The 19,275-nt window shown below is 39.7% G+C and overlaps 1 protein-coding gene across 2 annotated transcripts; it reads left to right on the plus strand.

Moving 5' to 3' along the window:
* The first annotated feature begins 960 nt into the window (after positions 1-960).
* Positions 961-17,786, plus strand: selenoi (selenoprotein I). 2 transcript variants are annotated; one of them, XM_017707886.2, is made up of 10 exons: positions 961-1,435; positions 4,894-4,962; positions 5,785-5,893; positions 6,339-6,413; positions 8,548-8,810; positions 9,408-9,516; positions 10,680-10,728; positions 12,402-12,582; positions 13,442-13,624; positions 14,728-17,786. In XM_017707886.2, the coding sequence occupies exons 1-10, from the start codon at positions 1,379-1,381 to the stop codon at positions 14,833-14,835; spliced, it is 1,203 nt and encodes a 400-aa protein (XP_017563375.2). In that variant the 5' UTR covers positions 961-1,378; the 3' UTR covers positions 14,836-17,786. The 2 variants fall into 2 exon arrangements, with proteins under 2 accessions (XP_017563375.2, XP_037397408.1); XM_037541511.1 differs by lacking the exon at positions 961-1,435 and adding an exon at positions 1,442-2,094.
* Positions 17,787-19,275: the final 1,489 nt, after the last annotated feature.

Raw genomic sequence — 19,275 nt, forward strand, 5'->3', positions numbered from 1 at the left:
TGGGCCAAGTGTCAGCTAGAAGGGTATAAAGCCCCCTCCCAGCATTTGGCTATGGAGCAGTGGAACGGCATTGTCTGGAGTGATGGAGCATCATTGAATATCAGTGCTGTGAGCTGGAGTAGAATATGTGATCCAGAACTGATCATCCAACATCAGTACCTAAATTTGTTAATGCTCTTGTGGCTAAATGTAATCAAATCCTCACAGCAATGTTCCAAAATTTAATGTAGAGAACTCTCAGAAGAAGCCAGCACACCATGTGATCAGAAGTGGAATAAAAAGATTTTCCTGCACTTATGCTGGTTTGTGTTTTAATAATCATTTCTAAAAAGTATTTTTATATAAAAATGAAAACATAGTTAATAATAACAATAATGGGTATTACAATTTTAATAAGGTCTGGACGAACACTGTGAGCTAATCCTTTCACCTTCATGTTTCCTAACAATCAGTGAAACAGTTTCATCAATTAGACTCAAAAACACCTCACCGGCTTCAGCATACTCACAGTGGTAACATCTCATATCATGAATTTCCTTTGTTGAAATTCAGTTTAAACTAATATGTAAAATGGGAAAAGTTTCAATATGTACCCTTCACTACCCACTTAATGCAGTCTGCTGCAAAAACAGCTTGTTTTCAACCCATTTTTTCAGTGATGTCTAGAGAACCACCACACTTACAGCCTCATCAGCCTACAGCTGTTTAGCCCCGCCCCTTCACACTGAAGTTATAAGCAGCGTTTGAATGTTTTTCAAAGTGGCACGATGCAAGGCAGCCAATCAGAACAGAGCTCATTTATCTTCTATCAGTCTTTAAGGGCTGTTGAACTGGAAATGATAAGGAGAGGTTGGAAAACATGTAAAAATAAACTATGACTTTTATTGTGTATAAAACCACACAAATGTTATAAGTGAACTTCAAAGGAGAAATTGAGTACATTGCGCATCTTTGACTGCGACTGATAAAATAAGTGAAAGTTTCTTTCATTTATCTTCTTTTATTGATTTTGCCAGCGGATTCAGTAAATGTATTAGCAGAGCCGACTAGCATGTGTCTCCAAGCAAAACTAAGGAGTCATTCAACTATTAGGACACGGTTACATTTTAGTGCACTGCTCTAAAACACCCACTTCAGTCTCATGAAGTATTCATTTGTTAATAAACTGGTCACTTCAGTCAGGGGTGGCCGACCGCTCTACGCGGTCCACCTCGGGCCTTGGGGCTTTTATTTTGAAGTGTGTCCGTGCGTGTGGCTGATCGGATGAGTTCGGATGGTGACGCCGGATCCTCACTGCTCCTTCTCCGAGGAGGCGCTGCGGCTCTTTAGCTTTAGCTCCGTTTGCTGCGCCTGAGAGCCGCACCGGGCTCCTCTCGCCATGGCTCTGTACGAGTATGTGACCCAGGACCAGCTCTCGGGCTTCGATAAATATAAGGTGAGGCTGCTGTTGTGAATTACCGTCAAGACCTCCTCGGAAATCGGACTGGGCTCCGAGGCTAGTCGAGTTAAGCCGAACAGCATGGGCTGGACGCGGTGGCGGGGAGGTGGTGTGGCTGATAGCCGGCGAGCTAACTTTGATCAATTTCACCATGAATAAGTCTAATTTGTGTCGTTCCGCATAGGGGGCGAGTTTATCCAGCCAGTTTCTCGCGTTTCCAGTCAGAGAGCGGGTGACTGGGTGTTGTCTGAGTTCTTTCTTCTCGGCTCTGTCAGAGAAATGAACGCCGGTCAGCTGAGCACAAAGCCCTTCGAGGCTCGTTAGCTAGGCTAACCAGAACCACCTGGCTACACCTCGGCAGTTAATTCGACGTGTAATTGTCCGTTTTGCTCGCACCAAAGTTAAAAGAGCTTCACTTTGACCAGTTTTCAAGTCCATTGGGCGTTAATGTTACTGCAGACCCGCGGTGGTCGGTGCTCGCGGTGGTCGACTCGGTGGGAGTAGCAGAATCGCTCTGGGCGCCTGTCGATTTCCTCAGAAACCGGTTTACGTTATTACGCGTCCTTTTGTAGCTGAAGCCAAAGTTAAACTTCTTAAGCTGTTTGCTTCTTGCGTCGTGTCCTCAGGCGAGACTCGAGGATATGGAGCCTCTAGATGTGAGTTCAACCCGGATCCACGTTGCGCTGAATGCAGTGATGGACTGTAAAGCGCAAACACGACCCAATTTAATATCAGTCGTCTGGTTATAAATTAGCCTAGAGGCTCTGTTTAATGTTGTCATCTGTATTTTCATCGCATTTAATGAACCACTGTGCTGATTTCGTTTGGTTGGTTTGACTGATGACATATTCAGGTTTATTATTCAGAAGCTACATGGATTAGTTATTCTCTCATTATAAAAGTGCAGAGTGAAACTTTCGGCCTGTGGGTCCAGCCTTTAAAGGGATTAAAGGGCCCATATCCTTCATTTTTCTGAAATTGTGTTTTTCCCCATTTATGAATGAGGTTTTATGTACCAAAACAGCTGTAATCTGTTTTTCCCACCCTCTCTGTATCCGTTAAAATGAAAGTGTGTTGTTTTGTTTTTTTTTGTTTTTCTTCCACTGTGCCTTTAAAAGAGTGATGTGCAAATGAGCTCTGTTCTGATTGGCTGACTTGTGTTATGTCTCATTCAGAAAGCAGTCTGGGTTCAAACACTCCTATCTTAGATGTGAGTGGACGCACCTGAAGGCGGTTCACTAGGCAGAGCAGATGCATTTGTGGTTTCTCACATTGTGAAAATGTTGCAGCAGTTTCCGTTTCTGCAGTGGATGGTGAACACGTGCTGTCATTTCTGTGATCAAGGCTGTTTAACATACCTGAGCTTGAACTGGACTCTTAAGTCGTATATGAAGACTAGAGTCCAGATTGTTGGATCATTTCTGAAGTCCAGGGATGACCGGGACCTTCTGAGAATTATGATTGGCCACGCACAGCAGGCTGTCCATGTGCCTTCATGTGACACAGGGCTGAAAACGGTCATGTCCTTCCTTTATATTTGTTAGTGTGCCTCCCATTTGTGAAGGTCGCTGTGCTGTGTGCAGTTATCTTCTTGTCAGTGATTGACAGGCCTTTTTGGAGCATGTTCATAGGGGTGTTTCATTTCCCCCATGGAAAGTAGTTTCACTGACTCAAATAAATAAGCCATTGGCACATTTGGCAGCTTTGACAGAGACCAGGGCAGCAGGGCTTTAAGCAGTGCCTCATAGTGAACCATCTTTAGTGCTTTTTACCTTTAAACCTTTGTTAGCCCCTGAATGCTGTTGTAGAGACTGTGCTGAATAGGATAGTGAGAGTTGGCTTCTTGGATTTTTTTTTTTTTTTTTTTTTTTTGTGACTTCCTTCTGTGGTGTGTTTGTTTTGCCTCAACTTTGTCATATCTGCTTATGTACCATAGCCTGCTTCCTCATGCTTGCTGTATGACATTTGACCGCTCACTGCTTATCACCACCAGAATAATTATATTAGTCTGTCTTGTCAGGGTGAACAGTGTGACAGTATATTAGTACTATTGTGACATGCTGTATATACAAGGGGTTGCATAGACTACTTAACCAAAAAATCCCCTGGTTTTTCTGCCAGCAGCAGCACATCTGTAGTCACAGAATGTTTAGCGCAAGGAAACCGAACTTGAAATACTAGTTAACAAATGCATAAGAACCTCTTTTGCTGTCTACAGCTTCCAAGACAATAGCATGAATGTTTCCTGGTGCAGGGGCGAGGCCTACCTGTCCTAATAGATGTACAGCCCCTCTGTAATACTAATACAGGTATATTTAGTCTTAGTGTATACGTTTTAGAAAAATTATTTGTATATCTCAATTGGCAAATATGTACATGGAAAAATCAGTATCGGCCCGCAGTTCCAATATCGTGCATCCTCAATTTTAAGCAATTATCAGACGTCTGTAAACAGGCAGTCTGTATGAACTGCATAGTAACATGTAGCTGATTGAATATCAGCCCCTTGTGACGTTGTCCTGTTTTATTTGTTTTTATGTGTTTGTTTAAGCAAAATAGTTGTTTTATAAAATACTTTTATTTTTTGTGCAATTCTATATATTCTATATATAACTCTTATATTTTCCACTGTTTGGAAACATTGTTACGCTACAGTTTTGCTGGTGCATTTTGTTTTTTTCAGCTTGTAAACCTAAAAATAAAATTATGTTGTACTTATACTTTGGAGTGTGTGTGTGTGTGTGTGTGTGTGTGTGTGTGTGTGTGTGTGTGTGTGTGTGTGTGTGTGTGTGTGAGAGAGAGAGAGAGAGTGAGATAAATTATGTACAGTACAGCAATCATGATAACGAGAGATGTCATATTCCCAGCCCTACTTGCAAGCGTATTTATTAAACAGAAACTGTTTTATCCTGTGGTGGCTTGTATAGTGATGACTCACTACTGCTTTGGACTGAAGACACGTAATGCCCTGATCGCTGCAAGGCTGTGCCTCTAAGTGTCTGTACTTGTCAATGACATGCAGACTTAGTATTGTGTGGGTGTGACAGAGAGAAAGGGAAGTGATGTTGCGTGGCCAGTGACTGAGAAAGCACTCGAAACGCATCATAAATGGTGATTGGTGATTGCGAGGACTGCAGTGTGTGAAATAAGACTATAAAGCCTCCCGACTGTAACAATGTCAATTCAGGATAGAAAATGGAAAAAAATGTTATAAACATTGTGATTTTAATTTAAGACCATATGTTTTTATTTCTTTGAGTCTTTTGTGTGCTTTTGTTTAATCCACTGTCTGTGATCAGAACTGCAAATAAGGGTGCATCCTAGAGGTTGGATGCAGTTGCCCACAACTAGTGAGTGTGTGTGACGCATCTTGTGTTAATTACTTACCTCTCTCCCTCTCTTTCTCTTTGTCTTGCCCCTTCACCTCCGGCTCCTCTCCATCTCTGTGGTTACAGTACAGTGCGGTTGACACCAACCCTCTGTCTGTTTATGTTATGCATCCCTTCTGGAACTCAATGGTGAAGGTGAGAAATGCACAACACCAGGGCCGATTCCATAAAGAGAAGCATTGTTGGTATGTCACTGATCCTGCTCTTTGTCAGCAATATATATATATATATATATAATAGCAATAGCAATTTTCTTGCTACAGAGCGGGTGCTACAAGTTTACATTATCAATAAATATCAGCTTTGGGCCAATATTCAGAAAATCGGCGGAAGTAACTGTCCAATCCTGTAATAAATCTATCCTGAAATAAAGCTCACTCACATTGTACTGTTAGCAGTTTGATTCTTCCTGTGGGCTAAGTGAGTGAGAACATCATAGCCTACTTTTAGATGATCATCTTAAATTAAGTCTTATTAATACAAAAAAAATAAAATAATAAAGTTAAAAAGGTCTTTTCCAAGGAAAACATAGGTTCACTGTCGACCGATGCTCAAGGCTCAACATTGGTATCAAAAGAAAAGGTGACTGACTCTAGTTTAGAGTTATTATCTAAACAGTAATAGTGCTGGTCACAGTTGCATATTGACTTAAACTGTATTTTAAAATAAATGATTTAAAGAAATGCAAAACGTTCAAAGAAGTCTTTATCTGTGGTAAATATTTCTTATTCAGTTGTAAAACAGTGTCTCCTAAATCAGACAGAACATTTATAACTGTCTAATGTAGTAACTTGGTGAGGGAGCTTTGTTCCTATCACCACCACTGTGAACAGTTCCATCTCCTAAACACGGCATTTCACGTCAAACAATGCAGCATTAATGAGTTTTCCATGTAGATCTTATTACTAAATGGACATCAGCACTTTAGAATGTTTCTTAAGGTCTTTCTCTCCTTAGATTTTGCCCACATGGTTGGCACCAAACCTCATCACCTTCACTGGCTTTATGTTCCTCGTGCTCAACTTTGTCATCTTGTCTGTGTACGACTATGACTTCTACGCCTCAGGTAAGGCCATTATGTGCCCATGTGTGACGGTCATAGGCTGCTGATTTCTCTGACCTTTTGCGATGCAATGAAGAACAGCCACTCTGAATGTAGAAGGTGGAAGAAAAGGTCAAAGTCCTGTCAATGTACAGTTTCCATCTGCCTTTCTCTTTCTATCTCTAGATCACCTGTTATCTCTGTCTGTCTCACACTCCCTTTTTCACTTCAGGAATGTTTTATAGTGGTGACCGGATCAAAGCCTGAGTGCCTCAAAATGATTTACTACTTACCTGCGCACACCTAATCATTCCAAGCCAAATTAAAACCTATGCTGATCAGTCAGTCTACACACATACTGATGCAAAGTGTCAATAGTTAACTTCCACCTCTTTTTTTAAATTTTTTTTTATTATTATTATTATTATTATTATTTTTTATAAACGTTGTATGTGTGTTTTTGTCCTAGCTGACGGACATGTGCACGTGCCCAGCTGGGTTTGGATAGCAGCCGGCCTCTTTAACTTCCTGGCATACACATTAGGTAAGTGTGTATACGTGTGTACGATACACTTTCAGAAATCATATTAGAATTTTTCCTTCGACTGTCAAATATATGCAATTTTTTTATAATGTTCCCTACAAAACCTGACATTGCAAAGAAAAAGGGAGGCTACATAATAAAAATAAGAATAATAATAAATGCAAGTCAATGTTAAGTCTCTTAAGCCCACTAGGGAATGTTAAGTGTAATTCAGTGGTTCCCAAACTTTTTACAGCCCCGTTCCCCTTCAGATATTAAACATGATTATGATGCAGTGATGCGTCACACCAGGTATGCTGGATAATGGTGAATTAAAAAAAATGTTACGTGTGTGTGTGTGTGTGTGTGTGTGTGTGTGTGTGTGTGTGTGTGTGTGTGTGTGTACTGTAGACTATAGAAAACTGAACGGTGAATAACAATATTCACTAACATTTTCAGTAACGTCATCTGTTTAGTATGATAGTCTCATAGTATGATGCACAGTATGTATGAGCTGACAGAAACCCTAAATAACCAACACAGCCTTTGCAACCTTTAACATGTTGAAGTGTAAACCTTCACAGTTGTACAGGTTGTGAAGTTCTTGAATGTTCCTTTATTAAAGTTCTGTTTGCTGAACACAACTACTCTGTCATCTTAGTTGTTGTCATGCCAGCAGTAGAGGCAACAGTGATTGGTCGTTGATACTATTATCAGTGAGATGTTATAACTGGTGAAAATTTTTAAAAACTGAATAGAGGATGAATAAAATGCATTTGCTCTGCAAGATACAGTCAGTTATACACAGGCTGGAATTAATTTACTGTTGTCAAATAAATGTTTGCTGTCTTATGTGCTGGATGTTATAAATGTCCCACTCACTCATCATTCATGCATATATGCCACAGCTGCTATCCAGAAATCTGCAGTTTAGTCAAACAACTGCAGGTTCTCCGTATAATTTTAAAGACTAAAGCAGCTCTGCTTTCAGAAGCTCCCACCACACTGTAACACTCTAATCATGTGATACGGTCTGTCTGAGATGCAGATAAACGCAGTGCGCAGCTACAGCGTACGAAGGAAGTAGAGGGTACGGTACCTTTTATGTAATGATATGCGTTCCATGTTTGATGATGAAGTGCAGGCTTTTTATGGTTGTATGTTACAGGTAATAGTTTTATGTCCCTTGCTTTAACTTCTGTTGTGTATTCTCAGCTCTTGGTAAAGGCTGCAGTGAGTTCTCAAATCCAGTCTTAACTGAATATTGTCCAGTATCATGCTACACTGTAAGCATAGTTATGTGGATATCATTTAATTGATTTTTTTTCCCCACAAATAAACATAAAAACATACAATTCCTGTTAAAGCCGAAGTCGATCATCTCTGTCTTGTGTACGTTCTCCAATGGGATGTTCCTCCATCTATTTGGTTTTTTGCTGTTGTGATATTACTGTTTAATTTGCCTGTAAAATGCTAGGAGCTACAGAAGAGGCTTTAAATGTTCAAGTGAACATTTTATACATTTCAGATATGCTTTTTACTGGTTAATGTGTTTGTTGTTCTGGTTGAGTGTGTGTTTTAAAATACAGCTTTAGATGAATCACTGAAATAGTAACAGCGTTGTGAAGTTAGTATCTTGAAAGTGTGTCTGTTGTGTGAACTACTCCAAATGTCCTCAAGTATATTAACTCTATGCATGAGTACAATTACTTAGTCCTCCAAAGAGGCCACATTGTCCACTTCCCCATCCCCAAAATGTACAGGACCAGCCAAGGCATGTCTGATGTTTCCTTCTTTTGTTTTGTAGTGGAGCTATGAGGCTAATCTTGCTAACTTGCTTATCTGTATTGTTACTGTAAAATGTACTGTTTTCTACAGAAGTTCTGATCTGTCAACTTGTTTGTCACCATGCCAGCATCAGAAATAACTGAAAGCGATTAGTAGGAGTTCATTTTGCTGGTGAAAAGTTATAATAATGTGTCTTCGCTGTACAAAAAAGCTCATGTCAATGGTGAAATACTCCTTTAGTATGAGCAGAGACATGAACTGACAGGGTTAAAAGGTCCATTTAAGGCCTGCGTTAGATTAAGTTACCCTGGAGCTGAAGAGGGTATAAGTATATTAATCTCTAATTTCTGTGTGTGTGTTTGTACAGATGGTGTGGACGGTAAGCAGGCCCGCAGGACTAACTCCAGTACTCCTCTTGGAGAGCTGTTTGACCATGGCCTGGACAGCTGGGCGTGCGTGTTCTTTGTGTGTTCCATGTACTCAGTGTTTGGTCGAGGAGCGAGTGGTGTCAGTGTGCTCACGCTCTACTACCTTCTCTGGGTCGTCCTCTTCTCCTTCATCCTCTCGCACTGGGAGAAATACAACACCGGCATCCTCTTCCTGCCCTGGGGCTACGACCTCAGCCAAGTGGTGAGATCTACTCTCTCTGAAATGAGTGGAACCTGTCCTGGAAAACCGCTGTATGACCTTGGCCACCGTGCTATAGCTCAGTTTCAGGGTTTCAGCAATCTTCTTATAGCCTAGGCCATCTTTGTGGAGAGCAACAATTCTGTTTCTCACATCTTCAGAGAGCTCTTTGCCATGAGCTGCCAGGGAGGGACAACAATACAATTGGGCACAATTTGGACATGTTCACTGTGAGGTGTACTCACTTGTGTTGCCAGCTGTTTAGACACTAATGGCTGTGTGTAGAGTTCTTTTCAGAGGACAGTAGATCTGCACTGCTATACAAGCTGTACACTGACTACTTTGTTATATCCAAGTTTCATTTCTATAGTGTTTTCCCATGAAAAGATATAATAAAATATTTGCAGAAATGTGAGGGGTGTACTCACTTTTGTGACACTATCTTGGATAATGACATACATTTGTGAGATTTTAAATCTTCATTATGATTTTTCATTAAAGTATTCCTGTAATTGAGCCACACTGATTTAAACAAACGGAATTTATCCTGATGTCTTTTTCCTCTCTTTCACTTTCCTGCGCTTTTCCTTTCTCTTTCAGACTATTTCTATCGTGTACATAATAACAGCAGTGGTTGGCGTGGAGACGTGGTATCAGCCAGTGATTTGGAACCTTCACTACAGAGATTTCTTTATCATCATGATCCTGGGTGAGGAAACTGCTCTCTGGTTCCTTTCATAGTGACTCACTTACATATCCTGTTTGCATTGGTGCCTGACGGGTCTCCTTATTAAGCTGTGGTAAGGTGTGCTTTCAGTTCTGTTGTCGTAATTGAGCTATCAGGGTTTATGTTGCTGTTTATTGCAGCAATGCTGTAAATTAGGGTTAATAAAAGGAGAGGACAGAGTAAGGCACTTCCATTCTTTCCTTCTTGCACTGATTTGCAACAAAATTCTGCAGCTGAGATCATTAGACATGGGTCATAACCTTTAAGGAATTCACCTTAATTCCACCTCAGCATTTCCTTAAATGGCTTGATATGCAACTAGCAGCCCTATTAATATGTTAGACTGTACTGAGTTTTGCAATAAAAATGGCTCTGTCATTGGACAGTGTTGGTGCTCTAATACGTTCATTAGGTATTACATTTTTAGATTCATATTTCCTTGATATTTTTGAGACCTTAATTGTTTCACATTATTGGCAGGTGATTTGCTGAATTCGCTTTAATTTCCACTTGTTACTTAAGGAAATAGTTTGGGATAAATCCAATTCATACATGTATTTTCTTTTAGCCCAGATGTAGATCAGCCCAGATGTATTTGCTGTATTTCAAAGTGTATATTATATAGTGCTTCATGTAATTTGTTTGTGAAATGTTAAAAGGTCCATGCCAAGACACTGGTGAAATTAGCATTTTCTCTATTTTGGGTATTCAGTTCTGCTAAGTGAAGCCTCAGCCTTTCAGAAGTTTACACAGCCAAATCAGTATCACTATTTGTCAAAGATGCAAATTTGTAAAAATCTAGTTCAAAGTTTTGCATGTTAATTTTATCATTATATTATTTTATTTATATGACATTTGTTATGCAAAACTGATTATTGCAAGGAATTCCGTTGAAATGATTTTAATTAGCAAAATTTTGCTTGTGAAAGCTAGTATGGCTGTATCAGTCTGCATGCCTGTGTATAGGCTTGTATTTACTCTTAACTACATAATCACACTTGGGCAGTTTGAGTTGAGGAGGGAATTGTGAATTTTGTTTGTCAGACCGCTCCTTAAAGATGAAGAGCTGTAATATGAACACGTTCTCAGTAACAGAATCTTGTGTAGTTGCCTGATCATTTTTATTTTTTTTGCTTGCCTTGTAGGTTGTTTGTTTGCCGTAACATTGCCAATGAGTCTCTACAACGTCTCGAAGTGAGTTACACCAACTAGCTGTGATTTCCTAATAAGCAACTGTGCACTAAACAGACCTGATTTTGATCATGATCTTATAGTTTACGCGTGTGTGTGTGTGTGTGTATAAATATATACGTGTGTGTGTGTGTGTGTGTGTGTATAAATATATACGTGTGTGTGTGTGTGTGTGTGTGTGTGTGTGTGTGTGTGTGTGTGTGTGTGTGTCTGACTAACCACTTCATTTTTGCATGGTGGACTATTCTCGGTCCAGCAGTGACACTAAGGACAATTTAAATAGTGCAACACAACTAATAAAACAAGTGGTTTCTCCAAATTCAAAACAAAATGCTGCTTTTAATGACTACTGCATTCTCAGAATTATTCAACCCCTTCATGACAAGTGTCTTCATTACTTAGTAGAGCAGGCTTTTGCTGTTAAGACCTGTGGCAGATGTGATTCGTAGCCAGACACCAGCTTCTGGCAGCATTCCTGAGGAATCTTAGCCCATTCCTCAAGGGCAGTGGCCTCCAGTTCACTAATATTCTTTGGGTTTCCATGCTGCAACCTCCTTCAAACCCCATCAAAGATTTTCCATGGGGTTCAAATCAGGTGACTGCGATGGCCACTCCAGAATCTTCTAGGACTTTTTCTGAAACCAGGCATTGGTGGACTTTTCGGTACAGTATGCTTGGGATCATTATCATGTTGGAAGATCCAATGATGCCCAAGCTTCAGCGTCCTCTCAGAAGGCATGATGTTTTCCTGATACTTTATTGAATCTGGCTTGCCCTCCACGCACTGCAGGCTTGCAGTGCCAGAGGAAGCAAAGCAGCCCCAGAGCATCACCGAGCTACTGTTATGCTTAACTCTAGGCAGGATGTTCTTTACAGCGTATGCTTCATTCTTCCTCCTCCAGATATACCGCTGATCCATAGGCCTGAAAAGTTCCACTTTTGTTTCATCACTTCACAGAAAAGAATCCTAAAACTTCTGTGGCTTATTTATGTGGTTTTCAGCATATTGGAGCCAACTTTGTGTGCTTTTGGTTCAGTAGAGGTGTACGTCTTGGAGTTTGGACATGAAGACCTTTAGTGTATACTACGTGCTTTACTGTGCAAACTGAAACCTGCTGCTGCCACAATCTTGCTGCACGCCTTTGGCAGTCACTTGATGGTTTTTGACCACCTGCCTCCGCAGGAATCTGTTGGAAGCTGGTGATTGCTTCCTCTTTTTGCTAGGTCTAGGTAGTGTAGCTGGAATTCCTTATCTTTGAACTCGCAAGCTATGGTTCCAACTATATCTCTAGGAATATTCAGTGCCTTTGCTATCTTTTTGTCTCCTTTTCCTTGTTTGTGCAAGGCAGTGATCTTGTCTCAACTTTTTGGACAACTCTCTTGACTTAACCATATTTCTAACATGCACAGTCAAGAACCCTTAGCCAGTCCAGGATTAGTTGCATCAGTATTATGTGAAATTATGATTCTTTTATGGACTGTATTCACCTGAAACAAGATTCTCAGATGCTCATTTTCCTGTAATGAAAGTTAAATTGATCACCAAAAGGAGAACTTTTAGAACCTGTATATGGATATAGAGGGATGTGTTAACACACAAGGGGGAAGCTGTGAGTTTGTGTGTATATAGTGCATGCTTTGGGGCTGATGAGGCTGTGTTTTTCTTTTTCCCCTAGGGCGTATCGGAACAACACATTGAAGCACAGCTCCATGTATGAAGCTCTGCTGCCCTTCTTCTCCCCCACACTCCTCTTTATCCTTTCCACGCTGTGGCTTAGCCTGTCCCCCACAGATATCTTGGAACAGCAGCCCAGAATCTTCTATCTAATGGTGGGGACGGCCTTCGCCAATGTCACTGTGAGTGTCCACCTGCGGTCTAACTCTCTCACCTCAAAATGATTCTCTTAGTTCTTTCAGATCAAGCTTGAATGAATGATATTTACTTGTTGAGAGATGTTGAGAGATGTCAGGTGCTCATGACCAACCTGTCTTTGATAGTTACTATATATAATTGGTATTATCAGTTATGCAGTTAGGAATAAGAACTGTATTTAACATCTTACAAAATTATTTTCGTTCATAGTTTAAAGGAACTCCATGGTCAATACGGACACTGCATTTAAGGGCCAGTGTCTGTGCTGATACCAGTATGATATTAGTGCGACCTTAAGTAATTAAAGATATAACTATTGAATCATTGAACTACTTACACAGCAGTATAATGTAGATCAGGGTGTGTATCTACTAAGCTTCTGAGGATAGGACTGCTGATTTAGGATCAGAATCCTCTCCTATTTATTTTGACTTTATGGACTAGGGAAACTGGGAACCTTTAAATGCTGATTCTCAGTCTTGTTTGGAAGTGGCATGCTTATTGACTTACAGTCTCTGCGCTTGTCTCCCTTAAAATAAGAAGGAATTATGATTGATGTAAAAGTTTTATCAATTTTAATCTGGCTTCTCAGACAGAAGTCATTGCCACATACCAGGTGCGTATTATCTTTCAGACCCACATACAAAAGAGGCGCACATCAGAATTGAAATAGTTGGATTCATATTTTTTTATACTGTTCACATTTCACTATAAATAGCCTTGGTATGTGCACATGAACAAATACATATGCAGCATTGTGCTCATTAGTATGAGAATGGTAACATTTTTCAACATAAGACCATTGTTTTGCTCTCTCTCACCCCCCCCCTTCTTTTTTTCCAGTGTAAGCTTATTGTATGTCAGATGAGTAACACACGTTGTCAGCCGCTGACTTGGCTGTTGTTGCCAATGGCCGTGGTCGTTCTGCTGGTGTTCTTTGGCGTGGTTCAGCAGAGTGAGATTGTGGTGCTATACGTGTGGACGGCTGTGGTCGTCTTCGCACACATACACTACGGGGTTTCAGTGGTGAGTATCCCCACGTAAAACTCTTATAAAAGCTTATAAAAGCTTATATGTGCATTCGGAATTACTGAAAAACATCAATATCAGGTTAGGATATCCAGTAGGATCAAAGAAAAACGTGCAAGTGCAAATGGGGATAAATTTTAAACATTTTCATTCAGAAATAAACTGCCTTTACAAGATATTCAGTACAGACATACATTTTTGAGAACTGAATATGAAAATTTTAACCTCTGCACTAATCAAAACAGGAAGATTGTCTAGTCACTTATCGTGTCTAATAAGAAGGAGGATTTTGTGAAGGACACAGCCCTGTCAGATGAGCTTAATGCTAGAGCTAGTCAGAGCAACTTTTACAAAAGGTCTTTCAGCAAACTTTAATATGAATGACCTGTATGAGTGCTTTATTTATTTATTTATTTATTTACTTACTTACTTACTTACTTACTTACTTACTTACTTACTGTTTTGAATTACAAATGTGAGCACTGTACAGTCCTGACCGAAGCTAACGCTCTTGCCTTAGAGCCAGCGAAATCTGCCTGGTAATAGTTGTTTGCTGTAAGTGTGGTCTTTCACATGGACTACTGCAAAATGTTTTAGCTTCAGGAATGAAATAAAAACTTCCTATGATCAGGACAGCATGGGTCCTCAAAGAGTCTTCCCCCGTTTCTCAGTCTAAGAATTCAGCCTTTTTATTTACTGCTGTCATCATTCAAATTGCAGGTTTGTTTGAGAAATTTTGTCAAAGCTTTTTTTTTTTTCTCCCTTCTCTATTTTGTCATACAGCGCCCCTACAAGTACCCAGGTACCCCTCTGCTATTAATAGATTTTAAAAAGTTTTTGAGGCCAAAACTTTATTTCAAAGACATCATGAAACAATGTTTCAGGCATCTGGCAGCGTATTGAAAAACAGTACATGTAATAACACTCTGTCAGAGCTTTTAGAGTAAAAACTCTTTAGACATCTTGTTCCCATCACCAGCTCTGTGAACAGTTCTACCTCACTAATCTTTTCTAGAATGGAGCATTTTACATCGGAAACCACTCTGACGATGATGTTTGCATCTTTCTCCCCCCCCCCCCCCCCCCCCCTCTCCCTCTAGGTGAAGCAGCTGAGTGATCACTTCAACATCTTCGCCTTCTCCCTGAAGAAGCCCAGTTCAGACTGACAGGACGAGGAGAAAATCGGCCTGACGGCTGCCGAGGTCTAAGCTGCCCCAGCATCCTCTGCAACCAGCCGACACTGAACCCATCACCACGGAGACACATCTCATAACCAGGAAAAATAACCTACAACCTGCTGACCAAGCAAGCCTTCCCAGCCTGAGCCCAGACATGCAGCTGCACCACAGAACCTGGTGAGCTGAGAGACGCAGCTGCACCACAGGGCCCAACCCAGATATGCAGCTGAGTAATGGGCCTCATATGGAGCTGTGTTTATGGGGCTGGCAGAGGCTGTTTGACTTTCTGGTGTCCAAAGCTGAGGAGATTCGCTTGTTTCCTACGGAAATGTGCTTTCAGCAAAGATGCGGGGAGCTTGGAATGATTAACACAGACCACACGCACATTCTCGAACATAACCACAAGACTCGGGCATGCCCGGTCACACCTTTACATAGCCATTCGCACATAACACATGTTAATGAATGTCTAGTGAATTTTTTGCCTTGTACCATTTCGCATTTATTTGGGTTTATTTCTGGCTTCATTTGCTCAGTTTGAAAAAAAAGCCCTAAAATTTTATATGTAGTTGAATTTGTGGCATTACTAAATCGAAATGCTTCCTGTCAGTTAAAGAGGACATGGGAATTTGTGGTTTAAAAAAAAAATTCCGTTTTATTTTCTTGGTAAAGGGAACCGGGGTCAGATTTCTTTTTTTTTTTTTTTTTTTTCTTTTCTAAATTAGATTTTTATGAGTTTTGTATGGGGATATCTTGTATTGCTGTGCCTGCAGCTATGTAAACCTCAACAGGAAAAAAAATTATTATTCAGAACTTACTTGAACCCTGACTTTAAAAGGAATTCCACTGATCTTTCAAAATTTGATAAAGGATTTGAAATGCGTCAGTCATTCAGAAGTTTTATGAAATTGCCTTGTTTTTGAGAAACCTGGCGGTGATGAAAACCCTGCATCCATTTTATGTGCTATAAACCACCACTGAACCTACACGTGTCTTCTGAGCTGTTTTTTTTGTTGTTTTTTTTTTTTGGGTGCTATTTGGCCTAAAATGCTCTGCATGTACCTCTCTGCCATGAATGTATTTAAAAAGCTTAACTCAAAATTATTCAAAATCAGCTTGTTAAGCATCAGGCAGCTTACTGATAACCAGTTCCTGTAAGACCTGTGTGAGAGAGCATTTAATGCCTCTAAAAGCCTCCATCTGGTTCCTGTCATCACCACTGAACAATACTGACTCTTGAGTGGAGCATTTTACATCAAAACACTCTAAATGACTGTTTACAAAGAAATTTTGAAAAATCAGTAGTTTTCCCCTTTAACATCTCAGGCAGGTGCTGTAACGAACCAGTTTTTCTTCGACTTCACACACAGCCTAAGCCCCTTAGTGACTTACAGACAAGTGTGGCGTTAGGGGGTCAAACGTTTTGAGTTGTTGTGACTACTGTACCCACAAACCTCAGCTCCTCATTTCTTTTGTTTTCTTTAAACATTGGTGATGGTGTGTCAGCTAGCCGATTTTCGGTGTATTTCTTTTTTTTTTCTTTTCCTTTCCCCTCATGTTCTTTTCTTTGTTGCTTGCTTTTCACTAGTGAGCTTTTATTGAGTTTATTTGCGCTTGAATGAAGAGTGCGCTTTAAAGCCTGTCCAGGAGAGGGCGCACTCGGAGTGAGCGAGAGGCACCTCGCTCCGTTCACTAAACGCGATAAAAGCACTAGTCTCTGTGTGCCGCCAAACTGCTGCCAAGGCTTCCCTTTTTTTTTTTTCTTTCTTTTCTTTTCTTTTTTTCCCTCTGTTTTTGGCCTTAGTGACTGTGTTTGGCTTTCTTTTAGCTTCTTGACAGTTTCTGTTTTATTTACTATAATCAGGGCTGCACGATATGGACAGAACTCTGTATCGCAGTGATATTTCTGTATACTGCAATTGGGATACAAAGTTTAGCCGATAACAGACCGTCATTAGTCAGTGATTCATGTTTAACCATCACACTTTCTCTCAGAGAACATGGATGAAATAGTTACCACTTGATTTTGATGGGGTGTGTTGTAATGGTTGTGCTTACAAAAACTGGAAACTATTTATTTATACTTTAGTTTATTAAAAAAAAAAAAAAAAAAAAAAAAAAGTCAGCAGATACGGTTGCCTGTTGCACCCACAAGCATACCATTAAAAAAAATTAAGCAGAATTATTTGTTCAGTTAAAACTGCTGTTTATTGTAAATGAATGAACCTTTTTTAACTTATTTGTCGGTTACGGTGAAGCAGTTAATCATTTACATCCCCATATTGAGAGATGCCTTACAGAACTTTGAAAGCATAACATGAAAGGATGACTTGGCCAAAACACCCAGCGAACATGCGGTGATCGGTCGGACGCTCATTTCCATATCGCAACCTTCTGTGATATCAGTACTGCAGTGGCTAAATGATGATAATTAACAAACGATATATATTGTGCAGCCCTTTTTTATTTCCCTCTTTTTAGTGGAAAGTGTGTGGTGTAAGTGGAATGCTTGATTTCAGCTTTCATACTCTGTCTAAAGTGTCAGTATGAGTGTATTGTTTGTATGTATGTATGTATGTATGAATGTATGTATGAATGGGTGGCTGACTCTTAGATGCTGACTCTGGACAGTTCACCTTTTGGCACTGTACTTGTTGCCATAGGATCGGGGTACGTCTGGAAGCTCCATTGGTTGATACTTAAGTCTGTATGTTATTAATGAAGTAACACGTGTTGTGTAGTAATAATTTTTTATTAATTCATATGACGCAAAACCTCTCAAGAATTTCCAGTGGACGTAAAGATGATCGAGCTGCTCAGTGGCCTACTGAAATATGCAGATACGAACAGACTTTAGTACCTCCCACAGCTCTGGGTCGAGCTAAAGGACAGTTCATGAAGTAAATACATGCATTTCTGTTGTGTTGAAAGAGTGTGAAAAGAAAATGGTTATGTGATAATAAACATGGTGTCAGAATCTCTGTTGAGGTCAGTATCAAGTATTTATTGTAATGTCCGTTTATTATTATTTTATTTTTTAAAATTTTTTTAAATATAAACAGAACTTATGTGGTGCTCTGTCAGATTGAGTGATGCCCTTCTCGTTTAAAGGTGTACTTCAGCGTGTTTCAGCCTAATGTTCATCTCCTGCATCTGTGTCGTACGATTGTTTACCACAGACAATTTTGAAATGTTTTCTTATACTTGTAAAAGAACAGGAAACCTGCTGACAGAACCGTTATAATAGAACATCAGAGAGCAGTTGCTGCAGCTGTTGTCCACTGCCTTCTATTTTACGTATGTGTGGAATTACTGCCACATCTATATCGTACAGTCAGGTGTCACGGACTATAATTTTGCGTTTACCTGTGCTTGTAGAAGAACATAAAACCCACTCACTACACTGTTCTAATAGAAGTCAATGGGCAGTTGCTGCAGCTCTTGTCCACTGGCTTCTATTATAAGTATGTTTTGTATTACTGCGTGTGGAAATCATTCACATGCTTCAGATGTGGGAGAAGGAGAAAATGCTGAAAAACCCTGAAGTACTCCTTTAAAGGGCTTAAAAAGGGCTGCACAAAACATACATTTTAGAAGAAAAAAAAAATGATATAATGACGCATAACAAACTTCTTTCAGCACTGCTTCTAATTGTACTCTGGCTCCACCTGTACATTCCCACCTCCGTCTGCATGGGACCAGGTGCTGATTGTACAGTCGTTTTTGAGTTTCAGGATCATCCCTTTTAAATGTGACCTGGAGAGCGAAATGGAGAGCACGAGGGAGAATCTAACTGTTTAAGCTATTGAAAGTACTCAATGTCACGTTTATTAATGTATTTATATACTACTTTAGAGGACAATAGAATTGTATAATTTGTTTTTTTATTATTATTATTAGCATTATTATTAAACTAAGGACCCACTAAAAACCACTAAGTAATCTGTGTGACAATGCAGATGTACTGTACTATACTCATGACACAGCCCTATTAAATGAAAGTGTATCCCCAAACATGAGCGTCACTGTTTAATTATGAATGAGATAACTCATATCTATATATAAGAATACATGGAAGGAAGTAAACATGAACCCCCACACACACACATATATACATATATATATATATATATATATATGAACCTGTGTGTGTGTATATATATATAAAACAAAGTATTCAATGAGAATATTTCATTCATTCAGATCTAGGATGTGTTATTTGAGTGTTCCCTTTATTTTTTTGAGCAGTGTGTATACATATATATATTGTGTGTGTGTGTATAGATAGGTAGAAATGTTTACTTCCATGTATTCGTTTTGTTTAAAAAACATTAAATAGCACTTCCTGTAAATTAAAAAATTCTGAACGTGACTCAACATTTGAAAATGTAATTGTATTATAAAAGCTTGTTTGCTGGGCATACGTACGTAGTAGGTTTACAGGCCCGGACAAATACTACAGCTTTTATT

This window comes from Pygocentrus nattereri, chromosome 9 (genome assembly GCF_015220715.1).
Source record: "Pygocentrus nattereri isolate fPygNat1 chromosome 9, fPygNat1.pri, whole genome shotgun sequence".
Taxonomy (NCBI): domain Eukaryota; kingdom Metazoa; phylum Chordata; class Actinopteri; order Characiformes; family Serrasalmidae; genus Pygocentrus; species Pygocentrus nattereri.